The sequence below is a fragment of the Sciurus carolinensis genome, chromosome 2 (genome assembly GCF_902686445.1).
Source record: "Sciurus carolinensis chromosome 2, mSciCar1.2, whole genome shotgun sequence".
Lineage (NCBI taxonomy): Eukaryota > Metazoa > Chordata > Mammalia > Rodentia > Sciuridae > Sciurus > Sciurus carolinensis.
In genome coordinates, this window is record NC_062214.1 from 54,507,014 (window position 1) to 54,524,534 (window position 17,521).

At 53.5% G+C, this 17,521-nt stretch overlaps 2 protein-coding genes across 5 annotated transcripts; one reads left to right on the top strand and one right to left on the bottom strand.

The window, feature by feature from the left end:
• Positions 1-1,673: 1,673 nt before the first annotated feature.
• Positions 1,674-17,450, top strand: Furin (furin, paired basic amino acid cleaving enzyme). Of its 4 annotated transcripts, XM_047538578.1 has the most exons (17): positions 5,041-5,307; positions 6,524-6,594; positions 9,474-9,810; positions 10,206-10,304; positions 10,418-10,513; positions 10,847-10,975; positions 11,089-11,165; positions 11,508-11,596; positions 12,116-12,288; positions 12,796-13,008; positions 13,453-13,553; positions 13,662-13,765; positions 13,859-13,976; positions 14,089-14,268; positions 14,687-14,811; positions 14,923-15,033; positions 15,278-17,450. In XM_047538578.1, the coding sequence occupies exons 3-17, from the start codon at positions 9,634-9,636 to the stop codon at positions 15,868-15,870; spliced, it is 2,385 nt and encodes a 794-aa protein (XP_047394534.1). In that variant the 5' UTR covers positions 5,041-5,307; positions 6,524-6,594; positions 9,474-9,633; the 3' UTR covers positions 15,871-17,450. The 4 variants fall into 4 exon arrangements, with proteins under 4 accessions (XP_047394535.1, XP_047394536.1, XP_047394534.1 ...); XM_047538579.1 differs by lacking the exons at positions 5,041-5,307; positions 6,524-6,594 and adding an exon at positions 1,674-1,788; XM_047538580.1 differs by lacking the exons at positions 5,041-5,307; positions 6,524-6,594 and adding an exon at positions 4,599-4,709.
• LOC124976000 (putative uncharacterized protein ASB16-AS1) lies at positions 3,634-9,804 on the bottom strand. The gene is made up of 2 exons (XM_047538581.1): positions 9,474-9,804; positions 3,634-5,307 (listed from the first exon to the last, which is right to left on the bottom strand). The coding sequence occupies exons 1-2, from the start codon at positions 9,520-9,522 to the stop codon at positions 4,826-4,828; spliced, it is 531 nt and encodes a 176-aa protein (XP_047394537.1). The 5' UTR covers positions 9,523-9,804; the 3' UTR covers positions 3,634-4,825.
• Positions 17,451-17,521: the final 71 nt, after the last annotated feature.

The window sequence follows — 17,521 nt, forward strand, 5'->3', positions numbered from 1 at the left end:
TTTAATTGATACAGTGTAAACTACATGTATTTAAAGGATACAACTTGATACTTTTTAAAATATGTGCATACCCATGAAACCATTACCACAGTCAAGATAATAATCATATCCATCATCCCAGGTTTCCTCTTGCTCCTCCCTGCCTCCTTTCCCAAGCATCCACTGTATGCTCTCTGCATATAGTTAATGCTAAGATATCTCACCCACTTCTCTACCTTAGCAAACAAGAGTATGGTCCTTTTTTATTTTGTTCTTTTATTTATTTATCTGTAGTACTGGGGATTGAACCCATGGTCTCTCATGTGCTAAACTCTGCCACTGAGTTACGTCCCTAGTCCTTTTTATTTTTATTTTCAGACAGGGTCTCACTAAGTTGCCCAGATGACCTGGAACTTGCGATCCTCCTCCCTCAGCCTCCCAAGTAGCTGGGATTACAGGTACCAGCACTGTGCTTTGCATTCTGCTTTTTATTTTTGTTTTCCTTGAGATAGGGTCTCTGCCTGTTGTACAGGCAGGTCTTGAACTCATGAGACCCTCCTGCTTCAGCTTCCCAAGTGCTGGGACTACAAATGCACACATCATTGATTCAGCATTATCATTAACATTCTGAAAGTGATGTCCTCAGATGTCAGGAAGATGCATTTGATTATTTGCCCTGAACATTAAGTGATCCTGTTGTCATGTTGCTATACTAGGCAGTTTGGGACCTGGGAGCTCTCTTGGTGCACAGTTCCCAGGCCACAACTCCTGTTGCCTCCAACCTATAACATTTCCATCCCCTAATGTGAATGAGCAGTTCTTAACTAAGAGTGATTTTGCCGCTGGCAGTGATTTGGTAATGTCTGGGAAACTTTTTGGTTGTTATAGGAATGGGGGTGCTACTGGCATCTAGTGTTTGGAGACCAGGGAGGTGGCTGAACATCCTACAATGTGTAGGACATTCCCCACAACCCAAGACATCAATAGTTGAGGTTGAGAGACCCTGTTTCAGATGACAAATCAATTGGAGAACTCAACAAGAAGATAAGACGATTGGTGTCTTACTGTTCTGGATCAAGAGGGCTAAGGAAGGGCAGCAGGTTTGTTGAAACTCAAGATCATGGAGGTCTCAAATTCAGGAAGATTCAGGTGAGTCTCATACCTCCTTTCAACTCTCCCAGAGGCAGCCTCTGGATTCCTGAGGACAAGCCCTTAGGGATCCAGCTCTGAAGCACCAAGGTCTGACATTCATCTGGTGCTCAATGAACATCTATTTGACAGAAGAGATTGTGCCCAAAGCATTGATTAGATGCCTGACTGTAGCACTGGCTGGGTATTGAAAACAAGGGAGAAGACATGGAGCTGGCCAAAGGAAGCCATTAAACCAACAAGTGTCTGGGATATGGTAGAGCCAAATGGTAAAAGGTAAGTGCAGACCCACCCCAACAAATGGGAAAATGAGAAGGGTTGGCCATGTTGGGATCCAGTCCCAGCATGACCAGATATTTCACCACCAACTCACTTCTAACCTCCAGCTCCTCCCCCTCACCCACAGGCACCCTGTTTGCCTGTCATATAAAGGAGGTTTTCCCAAAGTGGTTTAGCAAGAACTGGAAGGGCTGTGCCTTGTGACACAAGAGGAGCTGACTATGGCACCAGCAGCCAGCAGGGGAAGCAACAGTGATAGGATGGATCCCAGGTGTTCTGGAGCTCAATGGTGAAGTATGGGCATACTTTCTTCAATTCTGCATGACTTGAACCTTTAATATAACATTAGAAAAGCTATCGTAGACACTCCTGAAAATGAAGGTAAGTAAAAAAGAAAACAAAAAGCTCTCAAGTTCCTTTCAGAAGAAGCACAAGTTAAATTTTGTTGTGCACCCTTCTATACATGCATGGATGTTGTGTTCAGTTTGATTAAATCAGGCATGGGTGCTGCTGCTGAAGGCTTTATTTGAAGTGTATGAGACAGGGAAGTGGTTTGAGAGATAGGGACTCCTAGAGCACCCTAAGGGGATAATGGAACTGGGGAGTTTAGGACTGTGATTACTCTATAGTTACTAAGGAGCCTCATGGATTAGCTCCAAATCCAAGGATAAAGAGAGGTCTGGCTGTTGGACCCTTCCTCCCAGATCCCTGCAGGGAAAGTGGGAACCCCTTTCTAGTCCCTCCTGTCCCCAGGACTTACCTATCAAGCAAGCCCTGCTTCTCCCATCTCCATGCTCCTATCATCCTACTAACTACTAACTGCAGTATATTCCCTCACCAAAGAGGACCTTGGGCTCCTAAAGCCCCAAGTCACAAGTCCTGAGCTTTAGAGACAACTTAGTTTCTTAGGCCCTGAGGCCTCAGATCAATCAGGTGGGACAGATAAAGAGAACAATACCTGCCGCCCAGAACTTGTTTCAAAGAGATAAAGGCTGAAGTCCTCAGCTGGGGCAGCTGGATTCTTTCCAGAGGTATCTCAAAAGAGTGGCTTCCAAATTCTTTCTAGGCAGAACTGTGCAAAATACAATCTTCTGGGAAACCCCAGAATGTGAGAAGGACCAGAGTGGAGAGGCTCTGGGTGAAGCAGGGCAGGTGCTTACCTGCTCAGTGCCTCCTCTTCCCGCCCCCTTGGTGATGTACCTTTGAGCAACACAGTTTAATGAATTCTGCCTTTACGCCAAGGAAGAACAAGCTGGCAGAAGAAATGGGGAAGCTGCACAGTCCCTGCCAGGGTGGCATTCTTCTGAGCCCCAGCTGGCCCTTCCTTCTCCAAAGACCCATAGTGGCTTGCCTCGGACCAGCCCCCAGGAGGGGCAGGGTACCCAAGGTAGCCTGTAGTGCCTTCTTTCTGGGCTGACCTTTCTTCTAGGCCAGAGGACACAAAGGAGGGGCACTGGGGGACTCCCATGTGAGGTGGGGCCAGCCCTGTCCCTATTTCCCCTCAATGGGGTTCTTTTGCTCATAGCCTGAGGAAGAAATGTGACTCACTTCCTGCCTCAGTCTCACTACAGGAGCATTGTTCTTCCAACTGTGGTTGGTGATGGTAGGGGCTACCCCAGGGTGGCCCCTAGAAGTTTTGGCTCCTTTTGGGGGGAAGTCCCTAAACTGGGAGGGAGTCAAACAGATTTATGGATTTACCGACTTATTTCCCAGCTTTGAGGACCCCTACATTCTTTAATTTTCTGCAGTGTTTGTAAGGGTGTCCCAAAAGTACCTAAACCCATTAATTGAATATTATCTCTATTTTAAAGAGGGGAAAACAGAGACTCTGAGAAGTTAAGGTGGTACAATACAAAACATTGCCACAGGGACTTGAACCCAAGTTTGCTGGTTGACCTTTCACATGAGTAACCTCAGGAATATTATTTAACCTCTCTGGGACTGTTTCCTCCTCTATCAAATGTAGTTGATGATGCATAAAAGGCACCTAATGGAAACAGGACATGGCGGTGCATGCCTATAATCTTAGCTGCTTGAGTGGGGAAGGCAGGAGGATTACAAGATCAAAGTCAGCCTGGGCAATTGCACAAGACCTTGTCTCAAAATAAGAAAAAAGGCTGGAATGTAGCTCAGTGGTAGAGCATTAGCTTGGCCCTCGGTTCAATCTCCAGTACTGCAAAAACAAACAACAACAACAACAAAAAAACACCCCACTTTGAAGACAGTACATGCATGTGATCCCAGCTATCTGGGCAGCTAACTGGGGAAGATGAGGAAGGAGAATCACAAGTTCCCGCTAGCCTGGGCAACTTAGCAAGACCCTGTCTCAAAATAAAATTAAATACAAGCTCCTAAAGGAAAACAGCACTGTACCTATCTCATAGGGTTTGTGGTGAGAATAAAAAGAGTTAATACATGGAACTGGCTTAGAATGGTGCCTGGCTCCAGTAAGCACTCAGTGGCATTTGTTTTTATCATTATCCCGGAACCTTTGTGAAGGAGGTGACAGGATAGCACTCTGCTGGCCAGGTTATCTCACAGGGAGTGGGAAGGGATGGGCAGAGGCTACTCCACGACCTTGGAATAACCCAGTCTGCAGAGCTTTTGGCCACATTTTCCCTCTTTTCTTTCTCAGCTCAAGCAGTGTCCACCTCAGCCAAGTAGCACAGACGTTTTCTAGGGCAGGAACCCAGGGAGGGAGAGGCTTCGGCTGGTATATTGCAAGTAGTTGGATTCAGACTCTGCCAAAACCCCAGGTCTCTTCCAGGCTCTGAAGCCTGCTAGTTTAGGGAAAATTATTTAAACTTTGTGCACCTCAGTTTCCTTATCTGTAAAATGGGATTAATAATGTCAGCCTGAAAGGATTATGTGGATTAAATAATGTACCTAAGGAGGAGATAATCTGAAGTGACTAGTTGGGTGCCTGGCATGTCGTTGGTGGTGGTGGGGGGGATTAAAAGGAGGTGGGTTACTTCTGCTTATATATCCACCTGTCTAAACAGAAGCAAATAAAATCGTGACTCCTCTAACAGCAGGCCGCGAGGTTTGTCCTACCGCTGGGAGGTAGAACCTCCAAGTGGCATGCCCCAGGTCTGCCATCCCAGGGCACTCAACTCAGGACTCAGGAAGAGCTGGGAGAGCGGGGAAGCGCTGGGGGCGGGTGGCGGAGGTGGGGAGAGTGCCAGCTTCCCAGAGTCCTGCCGAGGCTGGGCTCAGAATGACTCTCCAGGCCCTTCCCTTTCCATCCTCTCAGGATGGTTCCGAGTTCGGGTTTCCGCAAGCAGCTGCCCAGGGAGCTCGCGGTACGAAGAGCCGAACCCGGGGGCAGAGACGCGGACTCTGGGGTCTGGGGGGCGCGCTGGCGGCCGTGAGGGCTTTGGGATCACCGGCCCCACGTCCTACCTGCGCCTACCGGGAGTCAAGGCAGCGGGCGCCCCAGAAGGCCGCAGGGCCGGGCTTGCAGGGGCGTGTGGCGCTCGCGCTCCGAACGCGGGCCGGGGCTGTGCGGCATGGGCTGGGCTGCGCGGCGGGCCCGGGCCGGCGGCGGCGGCTGCGGCCGGGGGAGCGCGGAGGTGGCGCCGCGAGGGGGAGGGGCGCGGCGGCGGAGGAGGAGGAGCCCGGGCCGCCGCCGCCGTGACAGCGGCCCGAGTAAACAAGCCGCGCCGCCGCGGCCCGGCCGCTGCCCCCGCCCGAGCCGGAGCGAGGCCGAGCCCTGCCCTGGTCGCCGGCCGGGCCGAGGCCGCGCCGCCGCGCCTCCCCGCCTCCGCACCGTGACGCTGCTGCTGGCGCGGGGACCGCGCCGAGCCCAGGCCCCCGCCGCCGGGCTCTCCGCTCGGCCGAGGGGCGCCCGAGCCGCCGCGGCGCTCGCCTGGAAAAGTTTCCCCGCCCGGGTTCCCCAGGGTAAGCAGCGAGGGCGCGGGGCCCGGGGCCCAGGGAGGCAGCGCGCCGGGGAGCCGGGCCCTCGGAGAGCCGTGCGGGCCGGGCCGCCGTGCCCCAGGAGAGCCAGCTCCGCGGCCCGGGTGCCCCGGCGGGGAAGAATCGGGGGCGCTGGTGTCGGGGCAGCCCTGACCCGGGCCCTCGCTGCCCGCCCGGCTTTGGGAACTGGCTCCGGGGCCGGTCCCGAGGGTGGAGCCGTGGGGACCGGGAAGGGCGCTCGGTAGCCCACCTGAGCGCCCGGGCCCCGGCCCCGGCCCCTACCGGTGCCGGTACTTTTCCGCTTGGGGCCGGGGCGAGCCCTCTGACCCCAGGAAGCGCCTGCGGGGCCCCTGCTGGGGGCGGGATGGGGAGAGAATTCCGGAGGCGCTGGGTGCTCCCGCCTCCCCGCTGTCCTCCGGGGCCGCCGCCGGCTCGCCCACTCCCGGGCCGGGGAGGGCCTGCGTCCCGCCGGGAGAGGGGAGGAGCGGAGCGGCAATTCGTGAGGCAGAGGGGATTATTCACGCTGGGTCCTCGCCTCAGTCCGCACACCTGTGTGGCGGGCCCGCTCGGGTGCGGGTTTCGGGGATGCTGGCAGGCCGACTGACTCAGGTAGGTTCCAGGACTGCCTCCTGCCGAGGCCTGGTGGAGGCCCCTGCTGTCCCCGTGGGGTGGCTGGACCGAGGGGCGGCCCAATTGCCAGACAGGTCTGACGGCAATCACTTGTCTGGTCAGTACCTGCTTTCCCATCACCCTCATCTCTTTCCCCGGCAGGGGCAGACCCTCATCTACCCGAGAGTGCTGGGGTGTGAGGGAAGGAAATCCAGGTGATGTGCCCTTAATTCTGGTTGGGCAGCTGTTGGCCAGGTGTGAACAACAGTGTAGGAGAGTAGCTAAGCTTGCCCCAACTTAACCAGAGCAGTCCTAGTTTTACTATTCTCTACAGAGCTTCCACATAAGATTTGATTTTTTTTTTTAAAGGATTCTGTGGCTTTACAAAAAAGTTTGAAAACCGCTGGTCTAACAGTTTTTACCATCAAGGAAACTGAGGCCCAGACAGAGGAAGTGACTTGTTTAAAGTCACACAGCAAATAGTAGCTGAACAGGAACTAGGAGTCAGAATTTCTTGGGAGCCTCCCAGTGCCTGTAACAGGACCTGTCTTGGGGTCTTTGATGGAAAGAGAGATCTGATTAGATTTTCCAGTGACCCTCAGTGGCTTGTTCTGTGGTTGTGTGGGAACCTCCAGTGCCTGGAAAACAGCAACCTAACCTGAGGTAGGTGCAGTTCAGGTGCAGTGAGGTAGCCATCTGTGTTGGGAAGGTTTGAGACTGGAGAAATGGGCTTTGCCCAAAGAACAACAGTCAGGAAGAGTACCCACAGCTCTCTCTGGTCATCCTGGAGCTCAGGTCCCTTCCATCGTAAGGGACTGGAAATACAGCAAGTCTCAGGGTTTAAGACAACTGGGACTCAGAGGGTGAGTCAGAGTCTGAGATGGGGGTGGGGAGAAGCCCATTCATTCATTGTTCTCAGCTCCTGCTCTATGTATGTGTGTGGCCAGGGTTCCTCCTCTGTTCTGGATGCTGAGACAAAGCTGTCTGGAGGGTTTTGGGGCTCTGGAAGCCATAAGGACACCTTACTATGGCTAGGGACACTAGGTATAGAATGGCAGGCCCTCTTTCTTGGGGGCTATTCAATTGTGCCTGAAGCCTGCTTTCTTTCTGGGTGCTGCAAGGTAATTAGATAGTTGGTTAATCACCTTTAATGCCAGCATCTGCAGCTCCATCTACAGTGTGCTGAAACCTGGGCTAGACCCAAATGAATCCAGCATTAGATTTGAAGGCTCATAGCACCGTGGTCAGTGGCTTTTTACGTGACATCTGGATCCACAAGGCAGCTGTGTAGCAAGAAGGGGGGACGATCTCAGCTACTCAGACGGCTGAGGCATGAGGATCACAAGTATGAAGCAAGATCCTGTCTCAAAAAACAAAATGGGCTAGGGATATAGCTCAGTGGTAGAGTACCTCTAGGTTCAATTCCTAATGCACCCCCCCACACCCTGGGGAAAAAAACAGAGACCCTCTTTCCATATGCTCTGCCCCCTGGGCCCCATATCCTTTTATTTTTATTTTATTTTTGGTATTGAGCCCACAGGCACTTTACCACCGAACCACATCCCCAGTTCTTTTTTATTTTTTTAATTTGAGACAGGGTCTCACTAAATTGTTGAGCCTCGAGTCAAACTTGTAATCCTCTTGTCTCAGCCTCCTGAGTTGCTGGGATTATAGGCATGTGCCACTGTGCCTGGCCCCACATTCTTTTAAATGTGGGCTCAGGGTCCCTTCACTCCCTAGGATTGGGGTATGCAGATGCCCAGCCATTGCTCAGGCTGGCTTTAGCTGCCCAAAGCTTCACAGAGCTTCAGCTCCTAGGTCTGTCATGGAGCCCTGTGGGCTCTGCCTATCAGGGGTGTGGAGGAGCTGCATCGTAAATGTCTCCTGCCATCAGCTGTCAGGTTATTTTGGTGTAAACTGAAAATACCCCAGGAATTATGTGGAGTCCCCCACCCCCAGCCTGCCGGGTGGGACTACGGCAGCCAGAGAGGCTGGTTGTGGCTGAGGACAGCCCCTGGAGAAGCAAGGAGTTGCCAGTGTCCAGCCTGCCTGCCCAGCTCCCCAGGGCCTGTGTGAGCTGGGGTACCTTCATTTGCCATCTGGCAGTATGGGCCTCCTTTGGGGCTGGGCCAAGGGCATGGTAGGGGCATGGGGCCCTGTGGGCAGGCACCAAAGTAACTCAAGGAGCTTTCCACTGAGACAGGGTATCCCCAGCAACCCAACTGGGACTACCCTAACTGCTGCCTACCCCAGGAGCTTGGCTTCTGGCTAGTCAGGGTCCCTGTGTGGGGATAGTTATGTGGCCCCAGGCAGAGAGGTTCCGCTCTCTGTTTGCTGAAGAAGGAAAAACAACACACTGACTATTGATTCAGCCTCACCTTGGCGCTCCTGGCTTAGCAGCTACTGTTTGCCCTGGCTGCCCAGCTCTGATTACATAAGGTGGTGGGCCTAGAGCAAGCAAGGGGATGGCCCCCAGGTAAGGAAGGGCTGGGCAGCCCCAGCATTCCCCAGGAAACAGTAACTGGCCCCCTGACTTTTCAGATGGCTGGCATCTCAGTCCTAGAGGGAGGTGAAGCCTTGGGGATCCCCTGTGCTCCAAGCATGTGCTCCCAGGCTTCATCCCAATTTGGGTTGACCATTTTTTCCTCCCAGGAACTGTGGGCTTTGTGAATAACTCCCTCTGGCTGAGTTTTGCTGAACCAGAAAACTCTATAGTGAGTTGGGTAGACCCTGTTCATTTAAAAACCTTTAAAAAGCCAACACTTTTATTCCTTTATAAAATACACCTAGCTATTGTGGATAATATACAATGATACAAAGAAGGAAATTACAATTACTTGAAAATTGTCATCATCTTGAGAGAACCATTGTTAACATTTCAGCGTGTGTCCTTCCAGATTTTGTTTTGGGTTATGTATAAATATGCATGTATAAATAGTTTTTTAAAAACAAAGTAAGATTGTGTGTACATACTGCTTTATAATATATCTTTTTGCTTTGATTATGGTGAGTTTTTATTTGTTGTTTCTGATTTTGAGGAAGCAAAGGGACTAAGACTTGATACTCTTTCTTCATCCCACTTCTGTGTTGTACTTGTTCCCTGTTTGAGAAAGGCTTAGGAAGGAGATGTGTGTGTATAGGGTGGTCCATGTGTCAGTCTATCGCACTGACCTTGGAAGGGTGGATTTCTTCGCAGGTTTTTTGGTTGGTTTTTTAAACACCTTTCTCTTCCACTAGCACACACACCTTCTTTCTTGTACTGGGGACTGAACCCAGGGGTGCTTTACCACTGAACTATAACTCCAGCCCTTTTAATTTTTTTATTTTGAGAGACAGGGGCTTCCTAAGTTGCTGAGTCTTGCCTCAAACTTGGAATCCTCCTGCCTCAGCCTCTCAAGTAGCTTTAATTATAGGTGTGCATCTTTATACCTGGTTCCTCAGAGCCTCTTTTGGACCTGATTGAGTCATGGGGCAGGAAGGGCATCCTTAGCATGTGGCTGGGGAGGGACTGACTCTTTCCCCCTTCTTCCCGTTCCTTCTAGAGCCAGCAGCCCTCATTCTCCCCGAAAGCCCTGCCCATCTTGGCTCCATGCCCCCACCAGTCAACCCCGGGCCACAGGCAGTGAGCAAGCACGTGGGAGCCGAAGCCCTGTGACTAGGCCAAGGAGACGGAGCTCCAGGGTTCCGGCCTCCTGCCCCCCCATGGAGCTGAGGCCCTGGTTGCTATGGGTGGTAGCAGCAGCAGGAGCCTTGGTCCTGCTGACAACTGATGCCCGCGGCCAGAAGGTCTTTACCAACACGTGGGCTGTGCACATCCCTGGAGGCCTGGCCGTGGCTGACAGCGTGGCACGAAAACACGGGTTCCACAACCTGGGCCAGGTAGGTGTGTCCTGGCCTGCTGGCCTAGGTGCAGGACATTACCTAGGGATGAAGCCAGTGAGGACAGTGATTCTGGCACCAGAGGGTGGAAAAAGTTGGGCTTGTCTTTTCAGGGCACCTGGGTAGTAGGCAAGTTCTGGGTAGCCATTGGGATAGAAGCAGAGGCTTGTCCTGCCTGTGAGCTTTTAGCATAGGTTGCTCAGACAATCAGCATATCCAGTGAGGGCGAAGTCCCCTGCTTATTCTTACAGGGTCCTGGGCAGGGAGAAAATGCCCCACCACCCACTGCTGTTGTGAGCCTCTCCTTGTAGCCGTTGTCCACCCCAACCCCCACCACCACCTCCCTGGGGACTGACAGATGGAAAGCCCATCTCAGTTTCCCTGTTCTATTGCAGATCTTCGGCGACTATTACCACTTCTGGCATCGAGCAGTAACAAAGCGATCCCTGTCACCTCACCGCCCACGGCACAGCCGACTACAGAGGGAGCCTCAAGTGAGTGTGACCGTAGCCCCTCTTGTTGCCACCCTCCCCTTTGTACTCTCAGGAGCCCCTCTTGCTTCCTCCCCCTACTCAAGCTATACCATCCCTTCCTTGCTCCCTCACAGGTGCTGTGGCTGGAACAGCAAGTGGTAAAGCGAAGGACCAAGAGGGATGTGTACCAGGAGCCCACAGATCCCAAGTTTCCCCAGCAGTGGTACCTGGTATGTGGCATCTGGGGGACTTGTCCCCTCCCCACACATTCATCCATCCACTCTGAGGTCCTATGGTTGGATAAGACTGACTTTGAGACTTTCTCTAATTCTTTTTCTTTCCTTAGCTGGGTGACCTTTCCCCAGTGCATCCTGCCAAGCCTGGAGGTTGCCCTCCCTGACCCCTTAATGTTTCCACAGAGGCCAGATGAGCAATGGTGGCTTTTCTAGACCTGGGATGGGTGGAGAATGAGGTTTTAGAGGAGTGAGAGGATTCTTCAAATTAGTCCTAACCTTACACAATCAACCACATCTTGTAAGTAATAAGATTGGGTGTCTTCACAGTCTGGTGTCACTCAGCGGGACCTGAATGTGAAGGAGGCCTGGGCCCAGGGCTACACAGGGCATGGCATCGTGGTCTCTATCCTGGATGACGGCATCGAGAAGAACCACCCAGACTTGGCAGGCAATTATGTGAGGAGGTGGGGGAGGGAGGCAGTAGCTCCTGCTGAGGAGTGTCAAGGGGCCCTCCTACTCTGCCATGTGATTAGACTGCTCCTGCCTGACGATGGCCACATCCTTTCCAGGATCCTGGGGCCAGTTTTGATGTCAATGACCAGGACCCTGACCCCCAGCCTCGGTACACACAGATGAATGACAACAGGTAAGAATTAGCAGACCCCTGGTCTCTGCATCCCTTCTCCTTTCTTTCACCAAGGACACAGGGCTGAGCCTGGGTGCCACATGTCCTACCCAAGACATGTGGTACCCCATGAGCCTGAGCGCCACAGTCCTGGTCCAGCTGGGATTGTGTGGGAGGGTTTGATCAGAGTGGAGATGGACACAGGCCTAGTGGAGTGTGTGTGGCAGAGGTTGTGCACACACATGGATGGTGGTCGTGGGTAGACGGGTATGCTGATCCTTCCTACTCCACAGGCTGCACTGTCCTCTCTGTATCTGCTGTGCTTTGTCCATTTTGCTAATGCTATGCTTTTGGTCCTGGTAGGCATGGCACACGGTGTGCGGGAGAAGTGGCTGCAGTGGCCAACAATGGTGTCTGTGGTGTGGGCGTGGCCTACAATGCCCGTATTGGAGGTGGGTGTATGCCTTGGCCCCTCTATCCCACATTGGAGGTGGGAGGGCCCTTCTGGTTGGGGTGTACTCTGCCTGTTTTCCTTTTGACCACACCTGCCACATTCTCACTGGGTTCCTTTTGACCATAGGGGTTGTTAGTGACTCAAAAAGCTGGACTCCCAGTGCTGATGGTACTGTAAGGTGGGGTGGTTGTCTCTTAGCAGGACTCTAAATCCTCACAACCCACTCTTGAGTCCTTACATGGCAGTCCTTGATCATCTCACTCTTCGGAGAACTGAGAATCTTTCTAATCCAGAATGTGAGGCTAGGGGCAGAAGGCACTGTCCTCTTCCTCTCCTTGGATCTTGTACTGGAAAGGCAGTAGTTAGGGGCTCAGGATTTCCCAGTACTAACCTCTACCTTTCCCCCTCCCCTGCTCCTCTCCTGTCCCTCCCCTGGAGTGTGGGATTGGGTAGGTCCCCAGAGGAGCCCTTAGCAGCTGGGCCCACACAGCATCCTTCTGGTCCCTTCTGTGGCTAGGGGTGCGCATGCTGGATGGCGAGGTGACAGATGCAGTGGAGGCGCGCTCGCTGGGCCTGAACCCCAACCACATCCACATCTACAGTGCCAGCTGGGGCCCTGAGGATGATGGCAAGACAGTGGATGGGCCAGCCCGCCTTGCCGAGGAGGCCTTTTTCCGGGGGGTTAGTCAGGTGAGGTGGGGGTTCTGGCCCAGTCCTGGAAATCAGGCCTGGCCTCCTGGGGCTAACTGGGCACTGTCCTCTCCATAGTTGTCTTCTTTCTGTTTTGTTTTACTTATTGGGTTTATTTTTAATTATATACAAAGCATGTTTATTAAAACCTTAAGGACTAGAGGTGTAACACAGTGGTAGAGCACATGTTTTGCATGGTCAAGGCCCTGGGTTTGATCCCAGCCCTGTTAAAAAGACAAGAAAAGAGTAAGTTAAATAAAAATCACCCATAACCCTACTCCCCAGAAATCACTACTTAGAGCATTTTGGTGGTAATCCTGGTCTATTTTTATTTTGTGTACAGAGATAAATTTTGCATACATACTAATCCATCAGGGATCTCACAGGGGATGTGAGAGGTGGACCCAAAGTCCCCAGAGAATGAGACTCTAGCCTTCCTAGTCTATAGCAGTGTCTTTATTCCCCCAAGTACCTATCCTGAGTGACTCCAGCCCACTTTGTCCACAGGGCCGCGGAGGGCTGGGCTCCATCTTTGTCTGGGCCTCGGGGAATGGGGGCCGGGAACATGACAGCTGCAACTGCGATGGCTACACCAACAGTATCTACACGCTGTCCATCAGTAGTGCCACACAGTTCGGCAACGTGCCCTGGTACAGTGAGGCCTGCTCATCCACACTGGCTACCACTTACAGCAGTGGCAATCAGAATGAGAAGCAGATTGTGAGTCTTGCCTGGGGCAGGGAGCTGGGGGAAGTGAGGCTGTTGCTGGCTCTGCTCAAGGTCCCCTTTCAGACCCCATCTGCCTCTCATCCCCATGTGGCTAGGTGATAGCCATTTAGGCATCATGGAATGTAAACTGGAAGCTCTCTAAGACTCTTTAGAGCTGTGAAGCCCTTTAGAAGTATAGTCTCCATAAGAATAGGTGTTGCTCTCCAAGCTCTAGGTGAACTCCCTTATTCCTTTGGAAACTAAGGTCCAGAAGGGGCCATGCATTGGTCCAGCCACAGCAAGTTAGCAAGATAGCAGTTGGAATGGAAGTGTCTTGACTCTGGCTCACCATGCCATTGGTGGTATCCAGGGCCTATGGACATATGGAAGACAAGCAGGTTGCCCTTCTAGCCCCCTCTACCCATCACAAACCAGAGCACTTTTGTCTCCTGGCAGGTGACCACTGACTTGCGGCAGAAGTGCACAGAGTCTCACACGGGTACCTCAGCCTCTGCCCCCTTGGCAGCTGGCATCATTGCTCTCACCCTGGAGGCCAAGTAAGTGAATGAGGGACACCCCTATCTCAGTGTACTATGTAGTACACTTTAGTATCCAGCTTCTCTCCAAAAAGATTAAGCCCTGGCTTTCCTCTTCCTCCTTTGCAGTAAGAACCTCACCTGGCGGGACATGCAACATCTGGTGGTTCAGACCTCAAAGCCAGCCCATCTTAATGCTAATGACTGGGCTACCAATGGTGTGGGCCGGAAAGGTAAGGGCAGGGTAGCCCAGTGGACTGGACTTCAAGGTAGGTGGTAGGGGCATTCTCTGCCTTCCTGCTGACCTGCCTTCCTTGTCCCCACAGTGAGTCACTCATATGGCTATGGATTATTGGACGCAGGTGCCATGGTGGCCCTGGCCCAGAACTGGACAACAGTGGCCCCCCAGCGGAAATGTATCATGGACATCCTAACTGAGCCCAAGTGAGAACTAGATCTGGGCCGGGAGGAGGCGAGTGGGGCCTAAAAGCTATAGGAGGTGCCCACTGGTCACATTGGGCAAAGTTGACACATCACCATGATACTTTCTACACAGGGACATTGGCAAACGGCTAGAGGTGCGCAAGACGGTGACTGCGTGTCTAGGCGAGCCCAACCATATCACCCGGCTAGAGCATGCTCAGGCGAGGCTCACCCTGTCCTACAATCGCCGTGGTGACCTGGCCATCCACCTGGTCAGCCCCATGGGCACCCGCTCCACCCTACTGGCTGCCAGGTTCTTGCCCTGTCCCCTGCTCACCCTGCCCAGCTCCTCTTCTTCCTCACAACCCACATTCAATCATTCACCCACACCCCTAAAAATCACCATCAAATATTACTTAGTGGGGGCATTGTTGGCATTTGGGGAGGGACAACTTTATCCTGTGGGATCACTTTGTATCATAGGAATCCCTGGCTTCTCCCTATTTAACACCAGTATTGTGTTCCTTTATGAAATGCCCTTGTACCTCTAGAGTCCCCTTGTTGCGAACATTTGGACCCCTGAGAAACAGCCAAGCCAGTAGGCATTTTCAGTCCAGTGGGTGTTGTTGCTGCATGGGGTGAAGGGTGTTTGGCCCCTGGCTTTCTGATAGGTGTCACCTGGCCTGGTATCCCCAAGGCCTCAGATGGCTATATGCAACTCCCTCCTCCAGGCCACATGACTATTCTGCAGATGGGTTTAATGACTGGGCCTTCATGACAACCCATTCTTGGGATGAGGACCCTTCTGGCGAGTGGGTTCTGGAGATTGAAAACACCAGCGAAGCCAACAACTTTGGTATTGGGGGCACTTGAGTGGTGGGGAACGAGGAAAGGAGCTGGTGGGATCTGGTATGCTGGGCGTGATGCCGGTGCTCTCTAACCCTTGCTTCTCTCCACTCTGGAATAGGGACGCTGACTAAGTTCACTCTTGTACTATATGGCACAGCCCCTGAGGGGCTCCCCACACCTCCTGAGAGCAACGGCTGCAAGACCCTCACATCCAGCCAAGCCTGTGTTGGTCAGTAGTGGGAGCTTTTGGGGTCAGCAGGGAGCCTGAGCTGGGCGAGGGGCAGTGGGTGCCAGTCCTGAAGCTCTGTAAAGGGGTCTTAAGAGAACTGGGGGGTCCTGGGGACTGTGGTGACTGTGTTTGGGGCTGCAGATAGAGGTTCATCAGGTTGCCATGGGCGTGGGGCTGAGAGTTTACATGGCTTGTAGCTGTGGTCTGCTTGACTGACACCACCCTTCTCTCTCTATGCTGGCAGTGTGTGAGGAAGGCTTTTCCCTGCACCAGAAAAGCTGTGTCCAGCACTGCCCACCAGGCTTCACGCCCCAAGTCCTTGATACACACTATAGCACTGAGAACGACATGGAAATCATCCGGGCCAGTGTTTGTGCCCCCTGCCATGCCTCCTGTGCCACATGCCAGGGTCCAGCTCCCACAGACTGCCTCAGCTGCCCCAGCCACGCCTCCCTGGACCCTGTGGAGCAGACGTGCTCCAGGCAAAGCCAGAGCAGCCGCGAGTCTCCCGCACAGCAGCAACCACCAGGACTGCCCCCAGAGGTGGAGGCGGAGCCACGGCTGCAGGCCGGGCTGCTGCCCTCTCACCTGCCTGAGGTGGTGGCCGGCCTCAGCTGCGCCTTCATTGTGCTGGTCTTCGTCACTGTCTTCCTGGTCCTGCAACTACGTTCAGGCTTCAGCTTTCGGGGGGTGAAGGTGTACACCATGGACCGTGGCCTCATCTCCTACAAGGGGCTGCCCCCTGAAGCCTGGCAGGAGGAGTGCCCGTCAGACTCAGAAGAGGATGAGGGCCGGGGCGAGAGGACCGCCTTTATCAAAGACCAGAGTGCCCTTTGATGAGCCCACTGCCCGCCCCCTCAAGCCAATCCCTTCCTTGGGCACTTTTTAATTCACCAAAGTATTTTTTTATCTTGGGACTGGGTTTGGACCCCAGCTGGGAGGCAAGAGGGGCAGAAACTGCTTCCTACCCCATCCTTGGGCCCACCTGGCTGCCCAAGGTAGGGCCCCAGTACCAGCTGGGGGCAGGGGAAGGCCTTGCCTCACCCCCACTACCCCTCCATGTGGAGAAAGGAGTGAAACCTTTAGGGCAGCTTTCCAAGTCCTAGGCCCCAGCTGGAGTTCCTGCGGAGTGAAGAGGGGCAGTCCTTCTCGGGATTCCCAAACCAGGCTGCAGCTCTTGGCCCCTTCCCTGTCCCTCTAAAGCAATAATGGTCCCCATCCAGGCAGCAGGGAGGCTGGCCTAGGAGGTATTTGAAGGAAAGGTCACCTCACCAAGGGCTTTTGCATCCCCAATCCTGTCCCACTCCTCTGGTGAGCCTCGGCAGAAGTGGCAATCATAGGAAGGGACCAAGGCAAGGCAGGTGCTTCCAGGTGTGCACATGTGTGCGTGTCCCCTGCCTCTGTGCTACAGGCCTCCATGACAGCTGTCAGGCAGGCTGAGCCAGGCTGGTATGGGCCATGGCTGCAGCTTGGGGGGAGCCCATGCTGGTATCCTGATCACCCTCTGATCTCTAGAACCCTCCCCTCCCGCCAGGGCCCAAGTCCCTGTTTTCTGAGCCCGGAGCTGCCTGGGCTGTTGGCACTCACAGTCCCGGAGCCCCTGGGTGGGTGGTGGGGAGGGACGGTGGCCCAGCCGGCCTCTCCCGCTTCCCACCCAATGCTGCTTTCCCCTGTGGGGATCTCAGGAGCTGTTTGAGGATATATTTTCACTTTGTGATTATTTCACTTTAGATGCTGATTTTTTTTTTTTTTTTTTGTATTTTTAATGGGGGTAGCAGCTGGACCACACCCACCTTCTCACACCCATGTCCACCCTGCTCTTCCCCCGGCTGCCCAGCCCCTGAGGTGTAGGGGGCTGCAGCATGTTGCTGAGGAGTGAGAAGTAGCTGAGCCCTAAGTCTTGAAGAGGCAGGCCAGCCGGGCGGGCTCTAGGAAAGGGGGTCAGGGTGGGAGGGGCAGGCTGACATCTGTGTTTCAAATGGGGCTTGTGCCAAGGGCTTATGGGTCATTGGCTCTCCAAGTGCCAGGGGCGGGCAGGTGGTGGCACCTAAGCCCCCTCCAACACTGTGCCCTAGTGGAGAAAGCACTGACCTGTTATGTCCCCCCAAAACCTCCTCTTCTGACGTGCCTTTTGCACCCCTCCCATTAGGACAATCAGTCCCCTCCCAACTGGGAGCCCCATTTTCTTTCCCCTAGCCCTTCCAGGTACCCAGTCACCTGCCCAGGGGTGCCCCCTCCTCTCCCATTCCTCTACCCTCGTGGCCAGCCCGGCTGGTTTTGTAAGATACTGGGTTGGTGCACAGTGATTTTTTTTTTCCTTGTAATTTAAACAGGCCCAGCATTGTTGGTTCTATTTAATGGACACGAGATAATGTTAGAAGTTTTAAAGTGATTAAACGTGCAGACTATGCAAACCAGGTCTGTCCTCCAGTGTGGTGATATCGTTCTTCCCAGGACCACTGGCTGTGTCCTGACTGGGGAATGGGAT

Bases quoted from the DNA above. Each gene is read 5' to 3' on its own strand.
- Furin (XM_047538579.1), top strand. From the start codon at position 9,634: ATGGAGCTGAGGCCCTGGTTGCTATGGGTGGTAGCAGCAGCAGGAGCC. The intron at 10,305-10,417 runs GTGAGTGTGACC...GCTCCCTCACAG, and splicing joins GACTACAGAGGGAGCCTCAA to GTGCTGTGGCTGGAACAGCA. The intron at 12,289-12,795 runs GTGAGGTGGGGG...CTTTGTCCACAG, and splicing joins TTTTCCGGGGGGTTAGTCAG to GGCCGCGGAGGGCTGGGCTC.
- LOC124976000 (XM_047538581.1), bottom strand. From the start codon at position 9,522: ATGGAGCCAAGATGGGCAGGGCTTTCGGGGAGAATGAGGGCTGCTGGC. The intron at 5,308-9,473 runs CTAGAAGGAACG...CTCGCTGCTTAC, and splicing joins GAGAATGAGGGCTGCTGGCT to CCTGGGGAACCCGGGCGGGG.